This window comes from Podarcis raffonei, chromosome 10 (genome assembly GCF_027172205.1).
Source record: "Podarcis raffonei isolate rPodRaf1 chromosome 10, rPodRaf1.pri, whole genome shotgun sequence".
NCBI classification, from domain to species: Eukaryota; Metazoa; Chordata; class Lepidosauria; order Squamata; family Lacertidae; genus Podarcis; species Podarcis raffonei.
This window is the reverse complement of record NC_070611.1, coordinates 26,645,276-26,668,014: the sequence shown is the minus strand read 5'-3', so window position 1 is coordinate 26,668,014 and position 22,739 is coordinate 26,645,276. Positions and strand designations below refer to the sequence as shown.

Below are 22,739 nucleotides of genomic sequence, written 5' to 3'. Positions count from 1 at the left end.
TACCCAAACTAGTTTTATCCTCTATAAGGTATGTGGGGTGTGTGTTATGTCAATATGTCTGTACTTCAGGCTGTTGCATTGTTGTTAAAATGTCAGACATGACACATTATGGGACAACATAAGGCAAACCAAAAGAGGGAGAATTTCCTACCCCCAAAGCGCTTACAGTAATCACAATGCAACTATTTTCTTGTAAACCACTCTGTTGCGTTTTTATTGGTGTTGTATGTCTGTTTTAATTGATTCATTTTATTGGGAACTGCTTTCAACAGCATAAGGCACAGCTCATTTGCTTGCGCCATCTTGTTAACCAAATAGATTTGTGTCTGTTTTCTTGCTGTGACACATTTGTACTTTGGATGACGGAGAACAATCTCTTAGACTGAAGTTTCTCAAACAGTGTCAGAACAGCACTCCATAAGATATATTCTCTCTCATTCTCTGTATTGGTTGGTAACCAATACCTCAAGTTTTAACAACCCTGAAAAAGATGGTTGTCTCATTGGCTCTCATTACTATCAGCCAATATATTGTAAAAAAGGGGGGAAGGGACTTCTCTTTGTTCAGTTCAGGGCTTGCCAATGTGGCAGCCACAGGTGTACATGTACCTGCAGAGGACTTCCCTGGGACCTAAATGGTTCCCTGTCCCAACCCCTCCTCCGCTGAAATTTAGGCTTGAAAGAATCATTCTATTGTAGCCAACAGGGTTGTGGCTACAGTGTATGTGTTGCCTATGAACAGCCTCCCCAAGCTAGAAGTTTAAAGGGTGCACGCTCCAGACCTACACTCCTTGCACTCAGGGGCTAAAAACACAAGCAATGAGAAACATTAAGGAACCCAACCACCACCAGAAGAATTACAGGTAACCTCTGCCCCATTCTAACTGCTCAGGGTTCAGAGTGAACAAGTCATCTATGTAATCCATGTTAAAAAGGTAAACATTTCTTACATCCAAAGTTTAGAGATGCTTCCCGGCTCCTTATAGTTCCATGTACATTGTATGCTAGGCAAACGTACTTTCCTTCATCCCTTGATTTCTCAGGATTGTTGATTTCCAGGTTACCTCCCACCATACTGTGGTGCTCCTTTGCTGTTTTAATATCAATATCCCAGTTGTTACGTTGCCACCTATTGAGAGAGAAGGTATTTTATCACACACTAAAAGTAACAATATAATAACCTGCACTTTTCCATTAGCACACAAAAAGTCCTTCCAGATGGACAAATGTATTCCTTCTCAGAACTTGTGTCAGTAGTGATTATGGAACTCTTTCAGCCTGTAGCAGCCCCAGTTTTCAGTTAGCCCACGACAACTTCCAGCAGGTTTCTGCCAGCATGGTGAATATAAGATGCTGAATTTAGTATGGTTAGGGTCTTGATGCTCTTGAAACTATATTAAAACCAAGATTCTTTGTAATTGGCATGTACACAACCAGCTTACTCTGTGGCTCAAAGGCAGCAAAAGGCTAAATGAAAACTGTGTCTCTCAGATGCTTAAACACTCATGCTTGACCTAGTATTTTGTAGTGCCTTGTGTGCTCTCTCTTATACAGCTGTGTGTGAGAAATATATGTAAATAGTTCACTTTGACCACCAGAGGGAGGGCCCACGCTTTTTCATATCCAATATCTCTAGCACAGCAAGCAAATTAGGGGCGAGGAATCTACGGCCCTCCATCAGGGCCAAGATGAGACTTGTAGTGTCTCTCAGGGAAGGCTCTGAATGAATGTTAAGTTTTCTCTCACACACACGATGCAGAGGAAGATAGTTTTGAAAAATAAATAAAATGCACGCAACAGCTGCATTTGTATTGGACAAACTGGAACAAGCCCCAGCAAGGTATCATGCTCAAGCAATCCCCTCTCCTTCCAGACAGTTGGGAAGAGGACTTTAGCTTCACATTAATAGAATCCCAGCTTGTTGTTATGCTTGAACCAGAGACCCTGGTTTAAAACAAAACTCGGGTAAGTTTCATAACAAACCAACTTCAAACCATGGGCTGTGCGAATCTGACCTGTTCAATTAACCAAAGCCTGTTGGAATCCAGGATCCCTGGTTCAAATGTAACAACAATGCAGTGATCTTCAAAAGTGAATCTAAATGGTGCTGAAGTCCTCCTTCTGGCTGTTCAGAAGGAGAGGAGAATGTGTGAGACTGATCCTTCGTTTGAACTTATTCCAGCTCACCCAGATAGAGCTAAATTGTGGTTTAGCACTGTGTGTGAATATAGCTATTGACTTGTACAGAAAATTAGAAGTGAGGGAGGCAAACTCTTACAGGAATAAGCACAATCCTACCTTTCTAGGGTGCGGGGGGTGCGGGTGGCGCTGTGAGTTAAACCACAGAGCCTAGGACTTGCTGATCAGAAGGTCAGCAGTTCGAATCCCCGCAACGGGGTGAGCTCCCATTGCTCGGTCCCTGCTCCTGCCAACCTAGCAGTTCGAAAGCACGTCAAAGTGCAAGTAGATAAATAGGTACTGCTCCGGCAGGGAGGTAAACAGCGTTTCCGTGTGCTGCTCTGGTTCGCCAGAAGCGGCTTAGTCATGCTGGCCACATGACCCGGAAGCTGTACTCCGGCTCCCTCGGCCAATAAAGTGAGATGAGCACCGCAACCCCAGAGTTGGTCACGACTGGACCTAATGGTCAGGGATCCCCTTTACCCTTTACCTTTCTAAGGAATCCTGGTGGAAGAAACTTCTGAGCATACATTACTAAATTGCTCTCTGAACATATGACTGCTATACTCCCTCATGCTTTTTTATTTCATTACTGTAGTTATTATGCAACAGAATGTTAAAATATCACTTAACATCCCTTTCTAGGCCTCACAGTCTAGCCTCGTAGGGGACTATGCCTGATGGGACTTGTAGTCCAAATTATCTGTAGGGAACCGTTCTGGTGAAGACTGATCTAGCCGCTGAAATCAGGGCAAATACAAATATCTTACAGCACCTGCGGCATCACTCAGGATTTTGATACATCTCCTGGAACTAACATAAGCCGATTCTGATCAAACTGACATTCAGTTGTGAGGTAGAGCTAAATTGAGTAGTACAGTTTAAGTTTGAATAAGTTTTACACCTGTGGATGATGAACTAATCAGAGAGCAATGAGATAAACAGGCTATGGATTAAAAACTGCTCTTCACATATAGATTCATGCACACTAACAGCATTTCTCACAGGCAAAGTACTTTATCGACTTCTTCTCATTCACCTCCACACTTACTCTGTGGTTGCTATTACTCCTGTAAGGAACTGAATGGTTCTGAATTGTCCAAAGCTACCAAGGTCACCCACTGCAGTTGCATTTCCCAGACCAAAATTTCCAAGATGGAAGTGAATAGCAACCCCTATACATTAGTACAATTTAAGACTTTAACATATGTTACTTGTAAGTGGGAGCGGGGACTCCTCTGGCTCTGCAGTTCATTGAAACTCTTCCTTCTGGAGATTCTTCTGGGTAGACTGTATCAATGGGCTGTTCTTCAAAAATTGGTCCATACCCCTTTTGCTCATCTGAAAACATATGGCAAGTCAATTATAACTACCCCTTGAAAATATTTATTTACTGCATATTGAGAATGCAGACTTAAAATGACTACAAACCATTTTAGTAAGTCTGCATAGTAAGTACAACATCAACAGTTTAAATGCTACCGCTTCCCCTTTCACTACTACAGTTACGTCTTGTCCATATACCTACCGTGGGGGGGGGGAAACCCTGTGAACTAGTTACAATTTCCCTTAAGGCCACTGGCTGTCCTGCCAACTGGTGCCAAAGCTAGTGGAAGCGTTTGTGACTTGTGCATCTGTCTGTTTGGAAGATACAGACAGATGAAATCTCCTCTGCAGTCCAGCAAATAGCCACCAGATGGTGATGACATCTGATGTCCTCTGGCTTGGGCCATTATATTCAGCAAAGCTTGAAAGGTTAGTTTCATTAGCTGTCTGCTTAGTCACCTGCCACATGTTGCAACTAAACTGTCATTTGATTTTTCTGCTACCCTGCTTTTCAGGATAGTGGTGTCTACTCAGAACTCAATCCTGAAACCCACGTTTAAAATTAAAGCACAGTGAATGGATGAGTAAAAACAAAACAAAAGAACATATGCAAATGGTCTTGCTTCATTTTCAGATAACCTCACCTTCACAATAATGAAGGTTCCACCCATTTGAAGGTCCAAAACAGCATCTTGAATTGACCCTGAAAGTGAATTTGCTAGTCCCTGAAGTTACACTACCACTCCTGGGACTCTGTCCCAGTTTACAGTCTGGCTGCCACAGTGCCACACTTTGAATCAGCTGCAATTTCCAGCTGCTTTTCAGGGGCAGCCCCCGGTACAACGTACTGCAGGAGTCCAGCCTGGATATTACTGGAGCACCGATAATGTGATTTTGCAGTTTTGTAACTCTGTATGTATGTGAAGATTACTGTGCTTTACCACTGAAATGGTTCTTCTTCAATAGCAGCAAAAATGTAGAAATTTTTGAAAAGATTAGTCTTGTGCTGGGTAATTTAGTTTAACTTCACTTTCTGCAATTGAGGGCCTTGAGGATTCAACTACAATAGTATTTCTAGCTTCCTGCTTAGAAAAGGAGAATTTTATTCTTTGCATATTTTTGTTTTGCATTACAAAATGTAGCTGGGTTGCAATTTAAATATGAGAGGTTCTTGTGGGGAAAGAAGGAGGTCTTGAAACAACAACAACAACACAACACAACACTGTCAGCTGCTTTTTAACCATGTAAGGAAAAAGAAACGAGGACCTGAATCTTTTCCCAAGTTGGCATAAAAACAACTGGGGGTGGGTTTTGGAAGAAAAGTAGTAGAAAGTTTTTTTTAAAAAGCTCACTCATCTGGACTTATGAAAACAGAATCATGGAACTACATATAATATATTGTTCTGTCCTTTCTAATCTAGCACATCTCTATCTGGGCTGTACCCCAGTAGGTGACAGCTCACAAAACAGCTCCTCAAAATATATTTCTGGTAGAGGAGAAACTCAAAGTTAATCCAGTCTATGCCTGTTGATTAAAAGGCTCCTGCTTCTTGGGAGGAAAGTAATGACAAACATAGACAGCATCTTAAAAAGCAGAGACATCACCTTGCCAACAAAGGTTCGAATAGTTAAAGCTATGGTTTTCCCAGTAGTGATGTATGGAAGTGAGAGCTGGACCATAAAGAAGGCCAGTGTGGTGTAGTGGTTAAGAGCGGTAGTCACCTAATCTGGGGAACCGGGTTCGCGTCTCCGCTCCTCCACATGCAGCTGCTGGGTGACCTTGGGCCAGTCATACTTCTTTGAAGTCTCTCAGCCCCACTTACCTCACAGAGTGTTTGTTGTGGGGGAGGAAGGGAAAGGAGATTGTTAGCCGCTTTGAGACTCCTGAAGGGGAGTGAAAGGCGGGATATCAAATCCAAACTCTTCTTCTTCTTCTGATCACCCAAGAATTGATGCTTTTGAATTATGGTGCTGGAGGAGACTCTTGAGAGTCCCATGGACTGCAAGAAGATCAAACCTCTCCATGCTTAAGGAAATCAGCCCTGAGTGCTCACTGGAAGGACAGATCGTGAAGCTGAGGCTCCAATACTTTGGCCATCTCATGAGAAGAGAAGGCTCCCTGGAAAAGACCCTGATGTTGGGAAAGATTGAGGGCACAAGGAGAAGGGGACGACAGAGGACGAGATGGTTGGACAGTGTTGTTGAAGCTACCAGCATGAGTTTGACCAAACTGAGGGAGGCAGTGGAAGACAGGAGTGCCTAGTGTGCTCTGGACCATGGGGTCACGAAGAGTTGGACACAACTAAACGACTAAACAACAACAACAACCTGCCTGTAGATAGATAGATGATATAGATAGATGATAGATAATAACCTTGTTTCCTCCCCAGTGAAATGCACTTTTCGTGGTTAGTACCACAGAAACACTGCTGTTATGCCTGTAAGTTCCGTTCAGCTTACATGTACATGCAATGTAAGCTGTGAAAAGAAATTCTAGCACAATCTTCACCTCACTACCTATAGGGGCAAACTATAATAAACTTCCTAGGAACTGCCCTGATCAACACAAGCTCAAAAAAGTGATTATTTGCTGCTCTATTTTCTGTTTCTTACCCAGCAGCTGGATTTTCTCCTTGTGCATGTATAGCAAGCAGGGCAATGTTCCCTGGATTTGGCCATTTTCTGGCTGCTTTTTTTGCACTACTTCTAGCAGCGATTAGGCATATAGTAGCCTTGGGGAGGAAATACTGGTAACTGGAGAAAGAGGAGTGCTTTCGCTAACAGTTCCGCTTTGGCTGAAAAAGGATCTAGCTATTTGTTGTTGTTGGCATCTGTCTGCCACGGGAAACAATGGAGTGTGCCTCCGGAGCAGTGGCGTAGAGTGGGGGGTGCAGGGGGGCCCAGCCACACCGTGCGCAATATCTGGGGGTTAGGGTTAGGGGGCACAAATCCATGGGTTAGGGGGCGCAAATTACTTGCCTTGCCCCGGGTGCTGACAACCCACGTTACGCCACTGCTCCGGAGGTGAGGTCAAACTGCTGGAGAATCACAGCATTGCCTCACCAACATCAGTCTGCCCACAGCTAGCCAGTCAGCCCCCACCTGCCTGCCTTTGTCCTTACTATCAGTTTCTTCCTCTTTAGTCTCAGTGTTGCTCTTGTAGAAGTCAGCATGGAGGCAGGGGAGAGGAAAACCAGGTTTGCCTGTCACTGGCTATGATTCCACTTGCTGTTTAGGCTTCATGTGTTCCACCCCAACAGTCCCAATGGGTGCCATAACTTTGTTATGATTGGTGGATTGCATTCTACTTATGCATTTAAGAAATTTGTCAACAGCATATAAAAGAGAGGTGAGGAACTTCTTTGAGCATTCTAAAATGGCAGGTGTACCATATTTCTCCATGTATAAGACTAGGTTTTTTCCCTAAAAAATAATGTCAAAAATTAGGGGGCATCTTATACATGGATACATCTCCCCCCATTTTCTTAAATCTGAGTCCCCCCAAATAGGGGGCGTCTTATACATGGGGGCATCTTATAGATGGGAAAATACGGTACTATTTCAAGCAAATGGTGGGAGCACCTCATTTTGTGTATGGATTTGTTTTAGTACTAAAAAGGGTTCACACCAGACCTTTGTACTGAGAAGCTTCTAAGCCTTTATAAAAGCTGGAGTAGGATTATATAAAAGACTGAAATAGATATATTTTTGTTACAAATAATTCCCATAGCCTGTGGCACCCCTCCCAAGCTGTGATCACAGTATAGCATTTAAATAATTTGGTTACTCACTTCTCCTTATTTTCCCTACTCCTTTCCTTCACAATAATATATCTATCAGAGAATGTGAAGCTGGTTGGTAACTAATAGCTTTGTACCCCAGACAGCACTTCCTGGGCTCCATAAAGAGGATCTTTCAACTGAATCTCGCCTCCCTTTGGACACTACATGCCAGTGATTAAGAAGATGTTTTCACTTGAAATGAGGCAGCACTTAAATTAGGTCACCTTAATTGAATGAATACAAATGATGTTCTGAGAAACCGTTTCCATTTTTTTAAAAAAATTATTTTCATCCACTCTTTATTTATATTAGCCACTGCACTGAAATCAATTTGTTTCAGTAATTTTATTTTATGAGACCAATTACATCCAACATTATAAGAGTAAATGCAGCACTCAGCAGGCTTACAACAGATACACATCTTATTTTCATAAAGACAGTACCCAACAATTAAGGAGTCGGGGGGAAAGACAGAGTCACTGGTTTTAAAAGCATCACTGTGGACTTCATAAAATAAAAAAGCAGCCAGGTCTCTAATAACAGTGAAAAGCAGCGAGATAATAGGTTTCTTGCACTTCACAGGAGAAAGTATTCCACAATTTGAGTGCAGCCACTGAGATGGCCCTCCATCTCTCATCTCACTAAAACTTATTTTTATTTATTTAGAAACTTCTCTGAGGAGTGTGCATAATGAAATCAATAAGATGACACATGCTTCAACCCTAGGTGGAAAACAGAGGAGGACCTCACATGCTGATCTGATGGTTATAGGAAGATGTAATCCCTATGATATATTTGCCCTAAGCTGTCTGGGGCTTTGAAGCAACCAGTGCAGCTGTCACAGCTGAAAACAAAATGGAAAATTAACAGATTTTAAAGTTTCAAAAAGATCAGCAGGAGACGACCACTGGCAGCGGTGGAGGAAGGCTCTCGGGCACCTGGGGCAGCATGCCCAGGGATGGGGCAAACCGCCCATAGGGGCAGGGCAGGGTGCGGTGCCCATAGGGGCGGGATGCCTGGCTCCCATAGGGACGGGATGGGGGGCACGGTGTCCTGTGTCGTCCCTATGTGTGCTGCAGTGTGCCCCGTCCGTATGGGTGCTGAGCACCTCATGCCGTGCTTTCCCGTGCCAACCCTTGGGATGAGACACAGTGCCCATAGGGACAGGGTATGCAGTGGGGCCTCAGCCGCCCTACAGCTGGGGGGGAGGCAGCAGGCGGATAGCGTGGAGCCTGCGGGTGCTGAGATGTGTGGCTCATGCACATTGCAGGCCCTGTGGTGACTAGTGCTGTCCACCATTTTGTCACCCCCGTGACCCCCTGGGGCAGACCGCACGCCATGCACCCCACTTCGTACACCCCTGGCCACTGGTGTAGGCCCTCCTCAGCGATGGGTCCCCATTTGTGAAATGCTCTACCTGGTGTAGTGTCTCTGGAATAACTTTAAAACATTTCTGTTTACCGGGGCATTTGATGGCTAAAAGATACTGTCCCTGGCAACCTTGAACTACTTAGAAGTAAGGGTAAGGAACCAGGATGCCCACCTCCAAACTCTCAATGGTTCCTCAGTTTTTGCAAAAACTGATGCCAATTAGAATTTAAGCATATCCTCCTTGTTGTTTCTCAAAGAACCAAACACCTGGCTTTGGCAGACTTACAGGAATAAAAGAGAATATTCCAGTGTTTGGGAATATGGTTACAATTTAACAGACAGCATTATTTGCTATCCTTTAACTTTGGCAGGTGCCGTATTTGCTTCCAGGGGGTATTCTTGCAAAATACAGCAGCACTGGTAGGATACAATGGACATATATAATCACATAGTCTTTATATTTAGAGGCAACAATGTTTCATTCTTGCAAGCTGTTAATGTCGCCACATGTTATGTGCTTTGTGACAAAAATAGATAAAAATTCCAACTTCCATTTTACAATATCTATTTCCAAAGCAGTAGCCTTAGAAAAACTCCACACAGAATATATATTTGAAATATCAGTAGATGTTCTTTTCATAAAGCAGATATTGCTCTATTCCAGGGGAGGGCAGAAGATAGATTTGGATCTATTAGTAAGAGCTCTAAGAGATTTGAAGTATATCAACAGGATTTCTGACTCTCAGTCATTCAATAATAGCAGGAACAAAATTACTCCAATCATACTCTAATCATGCGGCATACCTGTCACCTGACCCGTTTTAAGCAGGGCATCCTGGAATCACAGAAGCCAATTCTGGTTTCTGTTTGAATTTGAGAGCTTGAGAGGTCTGCTGCTCCTCCTGATCCTTAGTCCTTCTGTGCTGGACTAAGCTAACCCATGGCTTGTCTTAATACAGGTATGAAGAACTGGATATAGCCATAAATGACAGATTGTTATCTTCCCAGATCCCTTATGGACCATATTTGACATGTGGGCAGAGCCATGCACCGGCCAATCACCAAACATCACAATGATATCTGGTGGTCTTTTTTTTTTTGGCTGCAGGGGTCTTCTGGAGCACCTTTCAAATCACTGGACAAGATGGAACTTTGTAAACTGTCAATCTCCAGTAGCATCTTTCAAAGCACTATCTTACCCAGTGCTTTTTTCAAGGCTTTGCAGCTATTCCCAATTGGCAGTGTGGCAGCATATGCAAAACACCTTTTGCCTGTGCCTTATATTTATATCTGCTCCACATATTGCATTATATATGACATCAGGTAGCATGTAAGCTGTAGAATTCTGTCTTCTTGAGTCAGGTTGACACACATGCTTCTTCTTTCAGAGGACAGTAAATACTCAGGGCAGAATTCAACTAAGTTGTGTTCATGGAATGAGATTCTGTTTAATGTTCCCTAACAATTTTGGAAAATAGACAGTATCACTATTGTACCTATTTTTCATGTTTCTGTATTTTTTGTTTCTAGTTTCATTGGCTATCTCTTAATTTCTGTTCTATTATTATTATTGCAAGCCACTTTGAGAACCATTATAGCTGAAGAGCAGCATACAACTATTTTAAATATTTTAACTATGTACACCAATTTATGTGGATCGTCCGTAGTTTGGTGGTGCATAAGCCTTACGGTTATTTATTCAAGAATATACTTTCATACTCTTTTTATTCCTTAGTCCTGTTTTCAACTTAAGCAGAACATTTGAAGAGTAGCAGCTTACCTCTTACAAAGACTTTACTTCCATGGATGTCACGTACTGCAAGCAAAGTTGAAAGAGACAATTATTTCCCAAAAGGGTTTATGAAGCTTTCTTCATGAGAACTATTATTACATTAAAAATGCCAAGAATGGTCTGAAAGAATGCAATGATTACTGTGTGATTTGGCAGTCAGTTCTATACTGACTATTACTCAAATTCTAGAACCTTCCAAGATACTATCTGTGCATTTTCAGACATTTCTATAGCTAGGCAATTATTGTTCTTAAATTTAGAAAGGGATTCCATGGGTGCAGATCAGGGCCAGCCCAATACATTTTGGCACCTGAAGTGAACCACAAAATGGTGTCCCCTCCCTGCCAGGGAAGAAAGAGTGAAGATCCACATCAGGAACAAGAGGGGAATAAAGATCTGCACCGGGATCCGTTGCCCCTGTGGATCTCACTCGCCTCACTTTGCCTCATGGGTGGGCCAGGTGCAGATATAAAAGGAGACCAGTTCTGTTACTGAGATCTTGACATAATTTTTGTCCCTCTCACGTCCCTCTGGTGGCTCAGGGTCATGCACATGCATCAATCTCTGCAGAAGCAAACCAAGAAATTCCTGCTTGTCATGTTACTCACCGGGAGTTCCTGCAGCACTCGAGCACCTCAGGCCTATTTTCAATGAAAGAAGAGTAAATGCTGAGTAACTTAAAATCAAATACTGTCTTTATTTTTTAAAAGGGGGAGGGATAAAGTTATCTGACTGCTTTAATTTTCTCTTGCAATGGGGCAAGAGGGAGAAGGGATGGGAAGCATGAGAAGAGACATGGTTTCTCCATGGCCTGCAAAAGCAGCAGTCAGTCCTACCGTTTTCAATAGTGCTAACTCCAATGGTTGACTGTGCATAGGATTGCAGCCTAAATTCTTAGCCAGGCATAGGCAAACTCGGCCCTCCAGATAATTTGGGACTACAATTCCCACCACCCCTAGCAAACAAGACCAGTGGTCAGGGATGATGGGAATTGTGGTCCCAAAACATCTGGAGGGCCAAGTTTGCCTATGCCTGTTCTAAGCACAGGTATGGTTCTCAAATCCAAATATTGTTTCATTCAACCACAATTTTTGGCTGGGATTCAAAGCTCTGTGCATGCATAGAGGTTTCTTAGATTCTTCCTGTTGGGGACAGCAGTTCGCTTCTTCTCTGAAAAGATCCTTTAAAGAGCAGCAGCCAAAAGGCACAAACTATTATGGCTGGGATGATAAATTGGTGTGTCACACTTTCTCTGACGCTAAGCGTGTTAATTTTGGGTCCCAGGCTGAACAATGCAAATGATAAATATATCTACTTGCAAATGTTTCTATTCAATTAGAAATATTAACCGACGGAGAGAAAATTAGAGCTAAGTCTCCAAATCCATATTTCCAGATTGATCTGGAAGTTTTCAGAATAATTCCTTTCAGACGCTACTTTGCTAGTACTATGAAGACTATCCTCCTCCTGCATCATTGCCACATACTGTGTTGTTTCAAAGGGCACATATTTCAATCAAAGCAGTTATAAGAAATTACCAGAAGTGGTGACACTAGCTCTATAACTTCACTGGGAACAATAGCGGATCCTATAATAATAATCTGCTCCTGCTTTTAAATATTTAAATGTTTAATTTTATTATCTGCTACAAGTAATTCATGAGCATTTAAGACTTAAAACATTAGTCAATAAAGACAGCTCACTAATTTTCAAGGTCAAGTTTATCTTTATTTCCTTCCCAGTTATAACAAAGAGCCTTGTAGCATTTTAATAATGAATGCCTCTGCTACAATATGTGCTTCTTTTTAGAGTTCATTTTAGATACAGGTAGTGGGCTCAAGTGCATGAAAACATAATGCCATAATAAATCTGATAGTCTTTGAGAAGCTACATATCTTTTTGATGTTTTTGCTGCAGCAGACCAACACAGCTACTCCTCTAGAAGCTGTTTTTGCCTTTGTGTATTTTGCAGAATTTGTTTATTCATAGGGTGGCTGTACTCAACAAAGCTTTACTCAGAATAAACCCACTGAGATAAACAAACATGGCTAAGTTAGGACCATTAAAACACAGTTGAATACAACCCATAATAAATAAGCATTACTGATTAGGCATTATTGCCTAATCAAAACAAAACAAAAATCACTATGAACTCCTCATTTTATTACAGCCATATACTATCCCCCCCCCCCTTTCCTGGTTTGGCTTCCAATCCAAAGAAAATCAGGGATGAAATAGGAAAAAGCTGGGTCCTAATTAAGGCCACTTGGATTTTAGTACTTAATAAAAACAGAAAGACAAATGACACAAATTATGAAAGCAAAATGAAAATTAAATAACTTGCCAAGTGACAATAATTAACACTGTGTTTTGCTCTAGCTTCGTAGCTCAGATACCAATGGCATTACATTTACTGGTTAACTGATTAAATGCAGGGATCATCTTACCTGCCAGGCAGAAAATGGAACAGATTGCAGCAAAATGACTGGTCAAGGGCTGCAGCTTCATCTTCACAAGTATGTTTATTCTCAAGGACGCTGACCTTCAAATCATGGGAAATAGCTGATCATAAAAAAGAATAGAGAATAATAAATTATATTGCATTAAAGACTTCTAAGATATGCTTATCTGGCCATAACCCAACATTTGGGGGCGACTTTGGAACCAATGGATTAAAATGTTGTTAAATCTTGGAAATGGATAATTCTGGCATCAAATCTGAAATCACATTACCATGACATAAACAGAATTTAAAACAACCAACCAGAATAGTATGACGCTGGTCAGTTGTTGATCTTTCAGAAAAGGCATGTGAGATGGCATCATTCTTTTTCCTCTTGTACTTCACAGAACAATAAGGTGCTATTAAAATTTTTTGAACTGGCCAAAAAAATCTTCCCTGTGATTATGTTAGCCTGTATGTGGCTATTAATTCTACATCTGCTTAAAACACATTTGCACAATGGTAACTTGAATATAAATTGTTACAAAAGAAACCACCTGATATAGTTGAGGTAATAGAGTAACTCCATGGGGGGAACAAATGTTAATTAACTTATGAACACATATTAGATGCTACAACCTACTCACTTCACTGTAACTTACAAAGGAGGCGGGCTAATGACATTAGCATGACACTAACTTTGGAACACAGTCCTGGTTTTTGCTTTTATCTATCTGGTTTTTATCTTTTATCTAATCAGGTTGCATTCCGAAAGTCTGTCCCAATGTCTATCACAGGGATTCTTAACCAGAAGCAAAATATTGCCAAAACAACTCATTAGGGAGCTAAGGCAGTTAACGTGGAGGGGTAAATACATGGATGTGTTCACATTCTTAGTAAGGGAGTCAGAGAAGAAGGATAAAGACAAGGAAGAGGATAAACAACAAGGAAAGATTAGATGGGAGTGACAGAACTTTGGCTAATTGGCTTCTTAGTTTCTTCACTTACATGGCTATAGAAATACAGCAGCAGTTGGAGAGGTATAGGGTGCTCCTGAAGTATTGGGTACTGCACACAGCACACTTTGATCTGACCCATAGCTCCAATCCAAGGGACCTCATTCAGGGTGACCCACCCTGGGCCAACCTGGGGATCTCCCATCCAAATCTGGACCCAATTAGTTCAGGGTAGGGCTAATGTTTAATAAAGTTTTTTTATGTTAGAAAAGGGACAAGTGGGAAGAAACCAGAGCAATCAGGTCAAGGTATGAAAAAAGAGTCCCAGTCAAGTTAAAGGAGAAGTATTTTTAAGTGCTGGCATTCCACTTGAGCAAGGAGAATGCAGTTCATTTCATTGATTGGTTTAAGTTTGCGTTCTGGATCACTTATCAGGGTCCTCACCACCTACTTATTTCAAGCAGTCTTAAGTTAATTGGGGGCATGGAATGGCAAGTGAGGGGAAAAATAGAAAGGAAGTGGTTGATGGCTGGGTAACAGGACCTTTTGATGATCCTCCAATGACATCAAAGGCGGTGATAGAGTTTAGATTTATTCATCACCTTTTATACCTACAGATAATTTGGTAAGTCTTGCTATCCAATGTGAAAGTGAGCTTTGCTTTGTTTCATATACTTCCCTTGACAGCACCATATGTGCAGTGTGGTGGAAGATGGTATTTCATGAGTAAGTGTCATGTAAAATTTGCTTTTTTCAAATGAGCCTTTGAACTTTCACCTCCTATCAAAGGTAAGTTCTATATTGACAGGGAACTGTCCTGTTTGATTTCTTGTGCTGCCTTCCTGCAGTAGGTTGTCAAACAGTGAACTAGGCTGGCTAATGTCAATCATTATTTGGACACTTTTTGCATCCCAGGGTTACAGGTTTTGAGCACTGAGACCTGCTCAGGAACAAATCTGCAGTACTGGCAGATAATTTGGGGTTTCCTTTGGCAGTGTGTGAAACAAATGAAAACCCACCCAGGCCAATGAAAATCAAGTGGTTGACCAAGGACCCAATCATGATGCATCTCACAGGAGAAGGATAATGTGAAATAAATCCATGTATGATGTTCTGAGTTTCTTTGGAACAATGACATAATTTCAAATATCCACTATTACAAAGTACTTTTTATGAAAATTGCTTTCACAAACTCTTGCAAATAAGATTCTGAAATCCTACATCTACAGATTATTCTAAGGCTCTCAAAGCAAGGTCATAGCATAACACTTTACACATACAAAAACCCAACACAACTTTTCCCTACGAGGACAAACTCAGTAGGAGATTCTTTTTTCTAGATGGCATGTTTCCTAGCAACTCTTGAACAGGGTGCCTTTTAAAAACCCGTCACTTGCTTCTGTTAGGAATGCTTTAAAAAATCTCTTTCATCCAATGAATAAACAATCCAAATTAGACCAGAAGGCAGCTGCAAGATAGAAGGGAAGAACAATCCAGGTCTCTAGTTGATTTGCAGTACTAGTATTTGTGACTTGGTTTTAAACCTTAATGCATTTGTATTTTCTAGACTTCTTATTTAATTAATAGTTTGACCTCTTTCTCACTTCCTTATCATTCTCTAGCCATTCTTTTCCTGAGCTACAAGTCCTACGAAGAAAGGGGTCAACAGATATGGAAGGACTTATTAGCTTCTACAATGCCTACACAAAACTATGAATCTTGAGCAGCATTTCTTTTTGGAATACTTTAAAACGGCATTTTGTTTATTTGTTTGTTTTGATGCTGCTTTGACAGAAAATAACAAAAATTTGGATTCTGCAAGTCAGATGCAAATATACCATACTCTCTTTTTAATTGTCAAGCAGAATCAATTTAAAATTCCTTAACAACATTTTATGATCAGGTTATTCAAGTGATTATCTAAAAAGATGTCAATTTACAGAAAACTGTAAAGGTATCATTAAACAACTAGAAAAGAGTGCTGTGCATTGCATCAAGAAGACTTGTGTAGCTCACCTCAGTTACCATTGAAAGTTTAAGCAAAATTCATAAGGATTCAATCCACTATTAAATATCTACATCAAGAATATTGCACACAGCACTTAACCCCAGGGGTTGATGAAAATATAGGATCACTTTAAGGTCTGTTTTTAGGGTAGAGCTATGTGGTACATATAGACAACAATACACTCATAGATGCAATAGCTGCTCCAGTTTTCCTTAATTTTACTTTTTATAAGACCTCATCATCTATAATCAATGGGTTCACATGTGTCTGAAAAAATTAGAGACACACTTAATGGCTTCTACAGTCATGAGAGATTCGTTTATGACACCTATCAGTAATAAAAATGGGATCAGCGTCCATGTCTTTATCTTGCCTTATAGTAGACTATAGGAAGAATGAATAGATTGTACTGATCTATACAACCACCATGTGAATGCTCCCCTCTCTCACACACAGAGCAGTTTGTTGTCACCTGGAGATTTGCTATTAATTTCAACTATGTAGTCATTTATCTACAAAAGCTCACAAATGTGGAGCATATTACATATAACAATTTAACTTATTACAATAGTTTTTATTGAATAGTACACCAGCTCTATGGACAAAGTTAAGGTGCACCAGCGTGCACAGATTTTTGTGCAAGTTGAAGAATATATTTGAGAAGTGGGGCAGTAGACACCTTATATGATACCAAGCATATATAATACATCCTTTCTCTTTCCATTTTTAGTATTCTACACATGTCTGCAGTGTAATCACATTTGGTGGTTTTGTTTTTTTGCAAATCACTGAATCTAGAAGATCCCAATCCTAATTCATTCTTATCTTGATTAAGAGGTTTATTTAGTTGTTTTTTTAAAAAAATACAGTTCACTGTGTCATAAAAATATGTATCACAGTGGCTTACAACAATATAAACATATAAAACCAAACAATAACACCATAAAATGTTAAAAACTGGTTAAAAGAAAAAAGAAATTAAAAACAAACATCAATAGACCATTGTGGAGAAGGTACTTTTAATTGCCTGCATAGGCCTGATAGAATAGAAAGGTTTTCAGCAGGCATTTAAAAGTTGGCACATAAGGTGCCCACTGAATCTCTATTGGCAGTGTTTCACAGGACTGGGCAAATGACACTAAAAGCTTGGTTTCACGTTGTTGTCAAACGAGCCTCACCAACTTGGGTAATGACCAAAGATGCTCCTGCAAATTATCTTCAGTGATCGAGCTGGAATATCAGGCAATCCTTGAGATTTCCTGGGCCCAAATTATTCAAGGCTTTGCAAATCAATCCAAGGACCTTGAACCTGACTTGGTAGCAGATGGGTAGGCAATGTAGTTATGTCATATGTTCTTGACCAGAAGCTGCCATCAGCAATCTAGCCATCAGCTGGAACTTCTGAACCAGACCCAAGGGCAGCCCCACATAAAGCACATAGCAGTAGCGTAGCCAAGAGGTTAACAGTGCATGGACCGCAGTGCTCAGGCAATCCCTGTACAGGGACTGCCATAGTTGGCAAACCAGATGAAGCTGGTAAAAGGCATTCCTAGCCACAGAGGACACTTGGGCCTCTAGTAACAAACATGCACACCTGAGTACCCCCCCCAAACTATGCACTTAGTCCTTCAGAGGGACTGCAGCCCCATCCAAAACAGGTAACTTGCCAATTTCCTGAACACAGGAATCACTGATTCAAAGAGCCCCCATGTTCCCATAATTCAAGCACAGTTTATTGGTGCTCCTCCAGTCCACCACTGCATCCAGACATTAGTACAAAGCTTTCAGTCTCTCCTGATTCAGATGTTATGGAGAAGTAGAGCCAAGTTTCATCAGCATACTGGTGCACCCTTGCTCCAAAATGCTTAATAACTGCACCCACTTTGTTTAGATATAAATCTATATAATAAAATATATAAATAAAAACCCAACCTTGAAATGAATATGGTATATCTGAGAGTCAGAATTCAAGCTGTGATTTGCCACCCATATAAATTGGGCTGCATATCTATCATATATCTTGAAGTCCAGTCATTTAAATATTTGCCACACATAGCTTCACAACAAGTTTTATGACCTGGATGTGTCAGTTGTCATTACCAAAGAGAAATTCATGCAGGGGCAGATATTAGTGTTTTAAAAGAGTGATCTCATTCTATCAAACTTGTGTTAGTTCCATTATGATTATTTATATAATTAACACTACAATTACAAAATAATGTAGCTCATCTTGTTGGTCTACCACTGTCTTCAAGACTTCTCGCTTATATAGTTTCATTGTCATAATTGGTTGCTTCAGTTCAAAGATAAACGTAAAACTACTTATGTAAGTTGGTGACAATCACTATTTCTTGTCAGAGTGAATTCCATCATTTAGCTAGTTTAACTAACTTGGGAACATTTCAGTGGAACGGCTGCAAGTAGAACTTAAACTGCACTGTGATTTCCACAGCCACCCAATTATGAGAATGGGAAGCACACTGTGAATCACATACAGTGGTACCTCAGTTTAAGTACTTAATACGTTCCGGAGGTCCGTTCTTAACCTGAAACTGTTCTTAACCTGAAGCACCACTTTAGCTAATGGGGCCTCCTGCTGCTGCCGCACTGCCAGAGCCCGATTTCTGTTCTTATCCTGAAGCAAAGTTCTTAACTTGAAGCACTGTTTCTGGTTTAGTGGAGTGTGTAACCTGAAGCATCTGTAACCTGAAGCGTCTGTAACCCGAGGTACCCCTGTATTACATTTACTTGACAATTCTTGAGATTTTGGGTAAATTTCAAATGTTACTGTCATCAGAGTAGCTTTGAAGGTTGACACTGGCCAAGGAACCATGAATATGAGGATGAAATTTGGTACTTCTTCATGAACAGTCAATTCTGACCTCCAAAAACATTAAGAATTGGCAATAAATGCTATCCACTGAATTTCTGACATATTTCATAACATTTAGCACAGTCTAACAGGATTTTTTTTTAAAAAAGCATAGTTTATTTATTCCACAAGCCCTACATTTTATACTAGATGTAATTTAAATGTCATTCCTAAATATTTTAACTCAAATATGCAGTAGAAAACCCTGACTCTATAAAAAGACTTACACATATATGATGAAATAGCCATAAAGCAATAGAAACCACAGATAGCATGCCAACTTTTCAGGTTAGTTCTCATGTTAAGTGATAATAAATGACTGAATAATATATGATCCAAAATGTGCTGGCTTGTGGAAAAACAGTTTAATATTAGAAGATGCATACTATGCTGTGTTCTGGATGGTGGAAAAGTCCAGCACAGGGGTAGGTATTGTTCACTTCCAAGCAAATGTCAAGTTCTGCTTGCCAAGCCAATTTCAGAACACCAGGACAGTTATCCAAACATTGTTGTTCCTTTTATGCTGGTGGCAAACTTCCTGTGTCATGAAAGCATCCAGGGGCAGCTCAGTTCCAACACATCACTGTGCCAAAACAGTTTGTCCCACTTACAGTAAGCAGTAGCAAACCAAGTCACACACGTCAGCTTCCTTTTCTGTTAAAGGTTTTGCCTTAGAAGTTCTATTTTCTACTTCTCTTTACCTGCAGAAAAGACAGTTTCCCATCATAGACTTAGACATTCATAGTCTCTCCTTCCCACCCTAAAAAGTTTTTAAAACCTTTTAGGAAATATAGGTATGTTCAGTATCTTGAAACAAGATATACAAGTCCCTATATGCAAACATGATTTATTTTCTTATTGTTTAATCAACCATTGGTTACAATAATAACACATATTTGTACAATATTTGATGGCCTGATAAAAATCACAGGAAATGTAGAGAGGTAGCAGTTAGGATTGTTTAAAGGTAAAGGGACCCCTGACCATTAGGTCCAGTTGCGGATGACTCTGGCGTTGCGGCGCTCATCTCGCTTTCCTGGCCGAGGAAGCCAGCGTACAGCTTCCGGGTCATGTGGCCAGCATGACTAAGCCGCTTCTGGTGAATCAGAGCAGTGCACGGAAACGCTGTTTACCATCCCGCTGGAGCAGTACCTATTTATCTACTTGCACTTTGACGTGCTTTCGAACTGCTAGGTTGGCAGGAGCAGGGACCGAGCAACGGGAGCTCACCCTGTCACGGGGATTCAAACCGCTGACCTTCTGATCAGCAAGCCCTACGCTCTGTGGTTTAGACCACAGTGCCACCCGCTGTGTTTAGGGCCATTCAAAAGGTATTAATGTTGTGAAAATTAGCAACATAAGGTATGCTTATATGTATAATTAAAAATCAGATCAATGAAGGAAGAAAATTTGCAGTAATATCAACATATGATTGTTCATTCAAATATTATGTAAGTGAAAACCATTTCTTCTCAATTTTTTCTTGCTGCTCTTTTACCCTGATACAATTAATAGGATCCATTATTATTGCTCTAAGCCTTATCCTTAAGTCGTATATGCTGTGTAGAAATTATCCTTACCGCAGTAAAAAGTACTCACTCTAGCCCATTTTAATGAACACTAAATAACCAAATATTGTTAGTAACGAAGGTTCCAGTATCACAGGTTGAGGTAATAGCATAATTATGATATGGGTATTGCAAAATATAAAAAGAACAGCATTAATTTTGGGGGTGTGGAGTGACGGGGACATTCTGAGAAAACACTCTTGACTTGTTCAAATGTAATGCTAAATCATAATTTAACACCATGTGAATAAACCTGCTTGAGCCTTGGCTTCAAGTGCACTGTAGTGTAAAACTAACCTGAGTTTGCCATAATGTCTGACAATAAGTCCTCTATTTCTCATTCTGTCTGAACTAGGACACTTTAGACTTTCTGGTCTGATTGCTTAAACTGCAAAGGGAGGAGTAAAGGGACTTATGAAGCAGAGATGGGGACTACCATTTTATCATCTATTTGGGGCTGTGTCCTGGTCATGGATAAAATAAGGTGCTTTGATAGATGCATCAAGCCCCAACATCATTCTTCAGAAACTTTCCATCAGTGGATTCTGACCAGGAACCAGATCTCCTCTCTTTAGCTACCTTGTGCCAAACTATAGCATTCTTTTCTACATTTGGGGACTGCCAGGATGGCATGCTTGGAATTCTCACTTGCTGGATCATCACCTTGTCGTGGTGAGTGAGCTTACACGTTCCTATGACTCTTGTGAGCGAAGCTGTCAGGAGTATTGTACTCCCAGCAGGGTCACCCAAGGCGGTAAGGTCAAAGGGAAGGAGCCAGACAAAGAATGTTCTGAGAAGTCCTCAACGGCAGAACAGGTGGAAGGTAACCAGCGGTATGTTACAACGGCTGTGAAGGCAGATGAAGGCAGCAGCAGATAACAATCTACCAGTCGTCGTGATACTCATGCCATTGGATTAGAGCCTTACTGTGAAGATGGTGCGTTGGTCAGCGTGCACTGACCTAAACACATAAAACAAATTCATGCACAGGTGTCTTTCAAAACTGCATCCCAAACCCAAACTCAAAAATGTGCCATGGTGATCGGCAAATGGTAACGGGGGCAGGACCGTGAAATCTGGAAGCCCTTGTCATGAACCGGCACATAGGTGGTGGATACAGATTCAGTCGTTCTGACTCAAGGAATGAATTTTAACACAATAGTTGGGCAAGATTTTGATCTGTGGCCTGCGCCTATTGGGAAAGAAGAAATTGGCAACAGCAACCAGAACATAATCTTACTTTTCAAAAGATGTGCAGCACACTACCTTGTTATTACCAACACACTCTTTTGACAAAATATAAATTTAAAACCTCATGTAGGCAGCCTCGGTCAAATCACTGGCATCTCTTAGACTATGTAATTGTCCAAGCTGAAGATCGCCGTGATGTGCTCCTTACCAGAGCTATGACAAGTGGCAATGACTGCTGGACAGATCACTGATTAATATGTTCCAAGATGGCTATCAAGGTTAGACCTCAACGAAGATTTCAAGGAATGAAACCAAGGCGCAAAATGAACACCCAAGCCCTTCAAGATCCTATTAAGTGGGATGGCTTCCAAACGACTCTTAAGGACTATCTGCTTTTGGAGTTCCCTGATAACATCGTGGAACACTGGACCTAGCTAAAAACATCCATTATTACAGCCTCTGAACGAACTATTGGATACCATACCAAGAAACACCAGGATGACAGTGAGATTGAATGCATTATCGACAAGAAAAGGAAGGCCTTTCAGATCTGGCAAAGAGATAGAAACTGCACCACTAAAACCTATTCCAAAGCTAAGGCTGAGGTTCAAAGAAGAACCAGAGAACTAAAGAACACCTGGTGGATAAAAAAGCTCAGGAGATCCAGCACTTAGCCAACACTCATGATGCACAGAGTTCATTTAAAGCCACAAAGATCATCTATGGGCCAATAAATCATGGCATATGCCCCCTACACTCAACAGTCAGTACCACACTTCTAAAAGATAAAGAAGCTATTGCACTGTGCAGGAAAGAACATAACCAGCATCTCCTTAACTGCGACTCCCCTGTAGCTGCTGAGGTCCTCTCACAAATTCTGCAAAAACAAATTAGAGATGAGCTTGCAGTATCTCCAAATCTGGGAGAGTTGTGTACAGCTATTAACCAAACGAAAAACAACAAAGCCAGTGGACCTGATGGGATACCTGCTGAAGTCTTCGAAGTGGGTGAAATTGAATTTATACAACTTCACAAGCTCATCAAAAAAAATCTGGGAGAGCGAGGAGATCCCAGCAGACTTTTGGGATGCCAAAATTATCAGTCTTTTTAAAAAAGGTGATAGAACAGATGGTAGAAACTATCGAAGCATCTCTTTATTAGCTGCGGCAGGCAACATTCTTGCAAGGATCTTAGCAAACCATCTCCTAACAATATCTAGGTGGGCATGATTTTCACAACTCAACCCAAGAAAA

At 40.9% G+C, this 22,739-nt stretch overlaps 1 protein-coding gene across 1 annotated transcript in view; it reads right to left on the bottom strand.

Annotated features, from left to right (window-relative positions):
* The window catches only part of CNTN1 (contactin 1), a 159,023-nt gene that overhangs the window by 41,863 nt on the left and 94,421 nt on the right, over positions 1–22,739 (bottom strand). Inside the window, exons 4-8 of the mRNA XM_053405202.1 lie at positions 12,896–13,010; positions 11,057–11,089; positions 10,437–10,472; positions 3,392–3,518; positions 950–1,128 (exon numbers count right to left, since the gene is read on the bottom strand). Coding sequence (XP_053261177.1) covers positions 950–1,128; positions 3,392–3,518; positions 10,437–10,472; positions 11,057–11,089; positions 12,896–12,956 — 436 coding nt within the window. The 5' untranslated portion in view covers positions 12,957–13,010. The remainder of the gene's footprint in view (positions 1–949; positions 1,129–3,391; positions 3,519–10,436; positions 10,473–11,056; positions 11,090–12,895; positions 13,011–22,739) is intronic.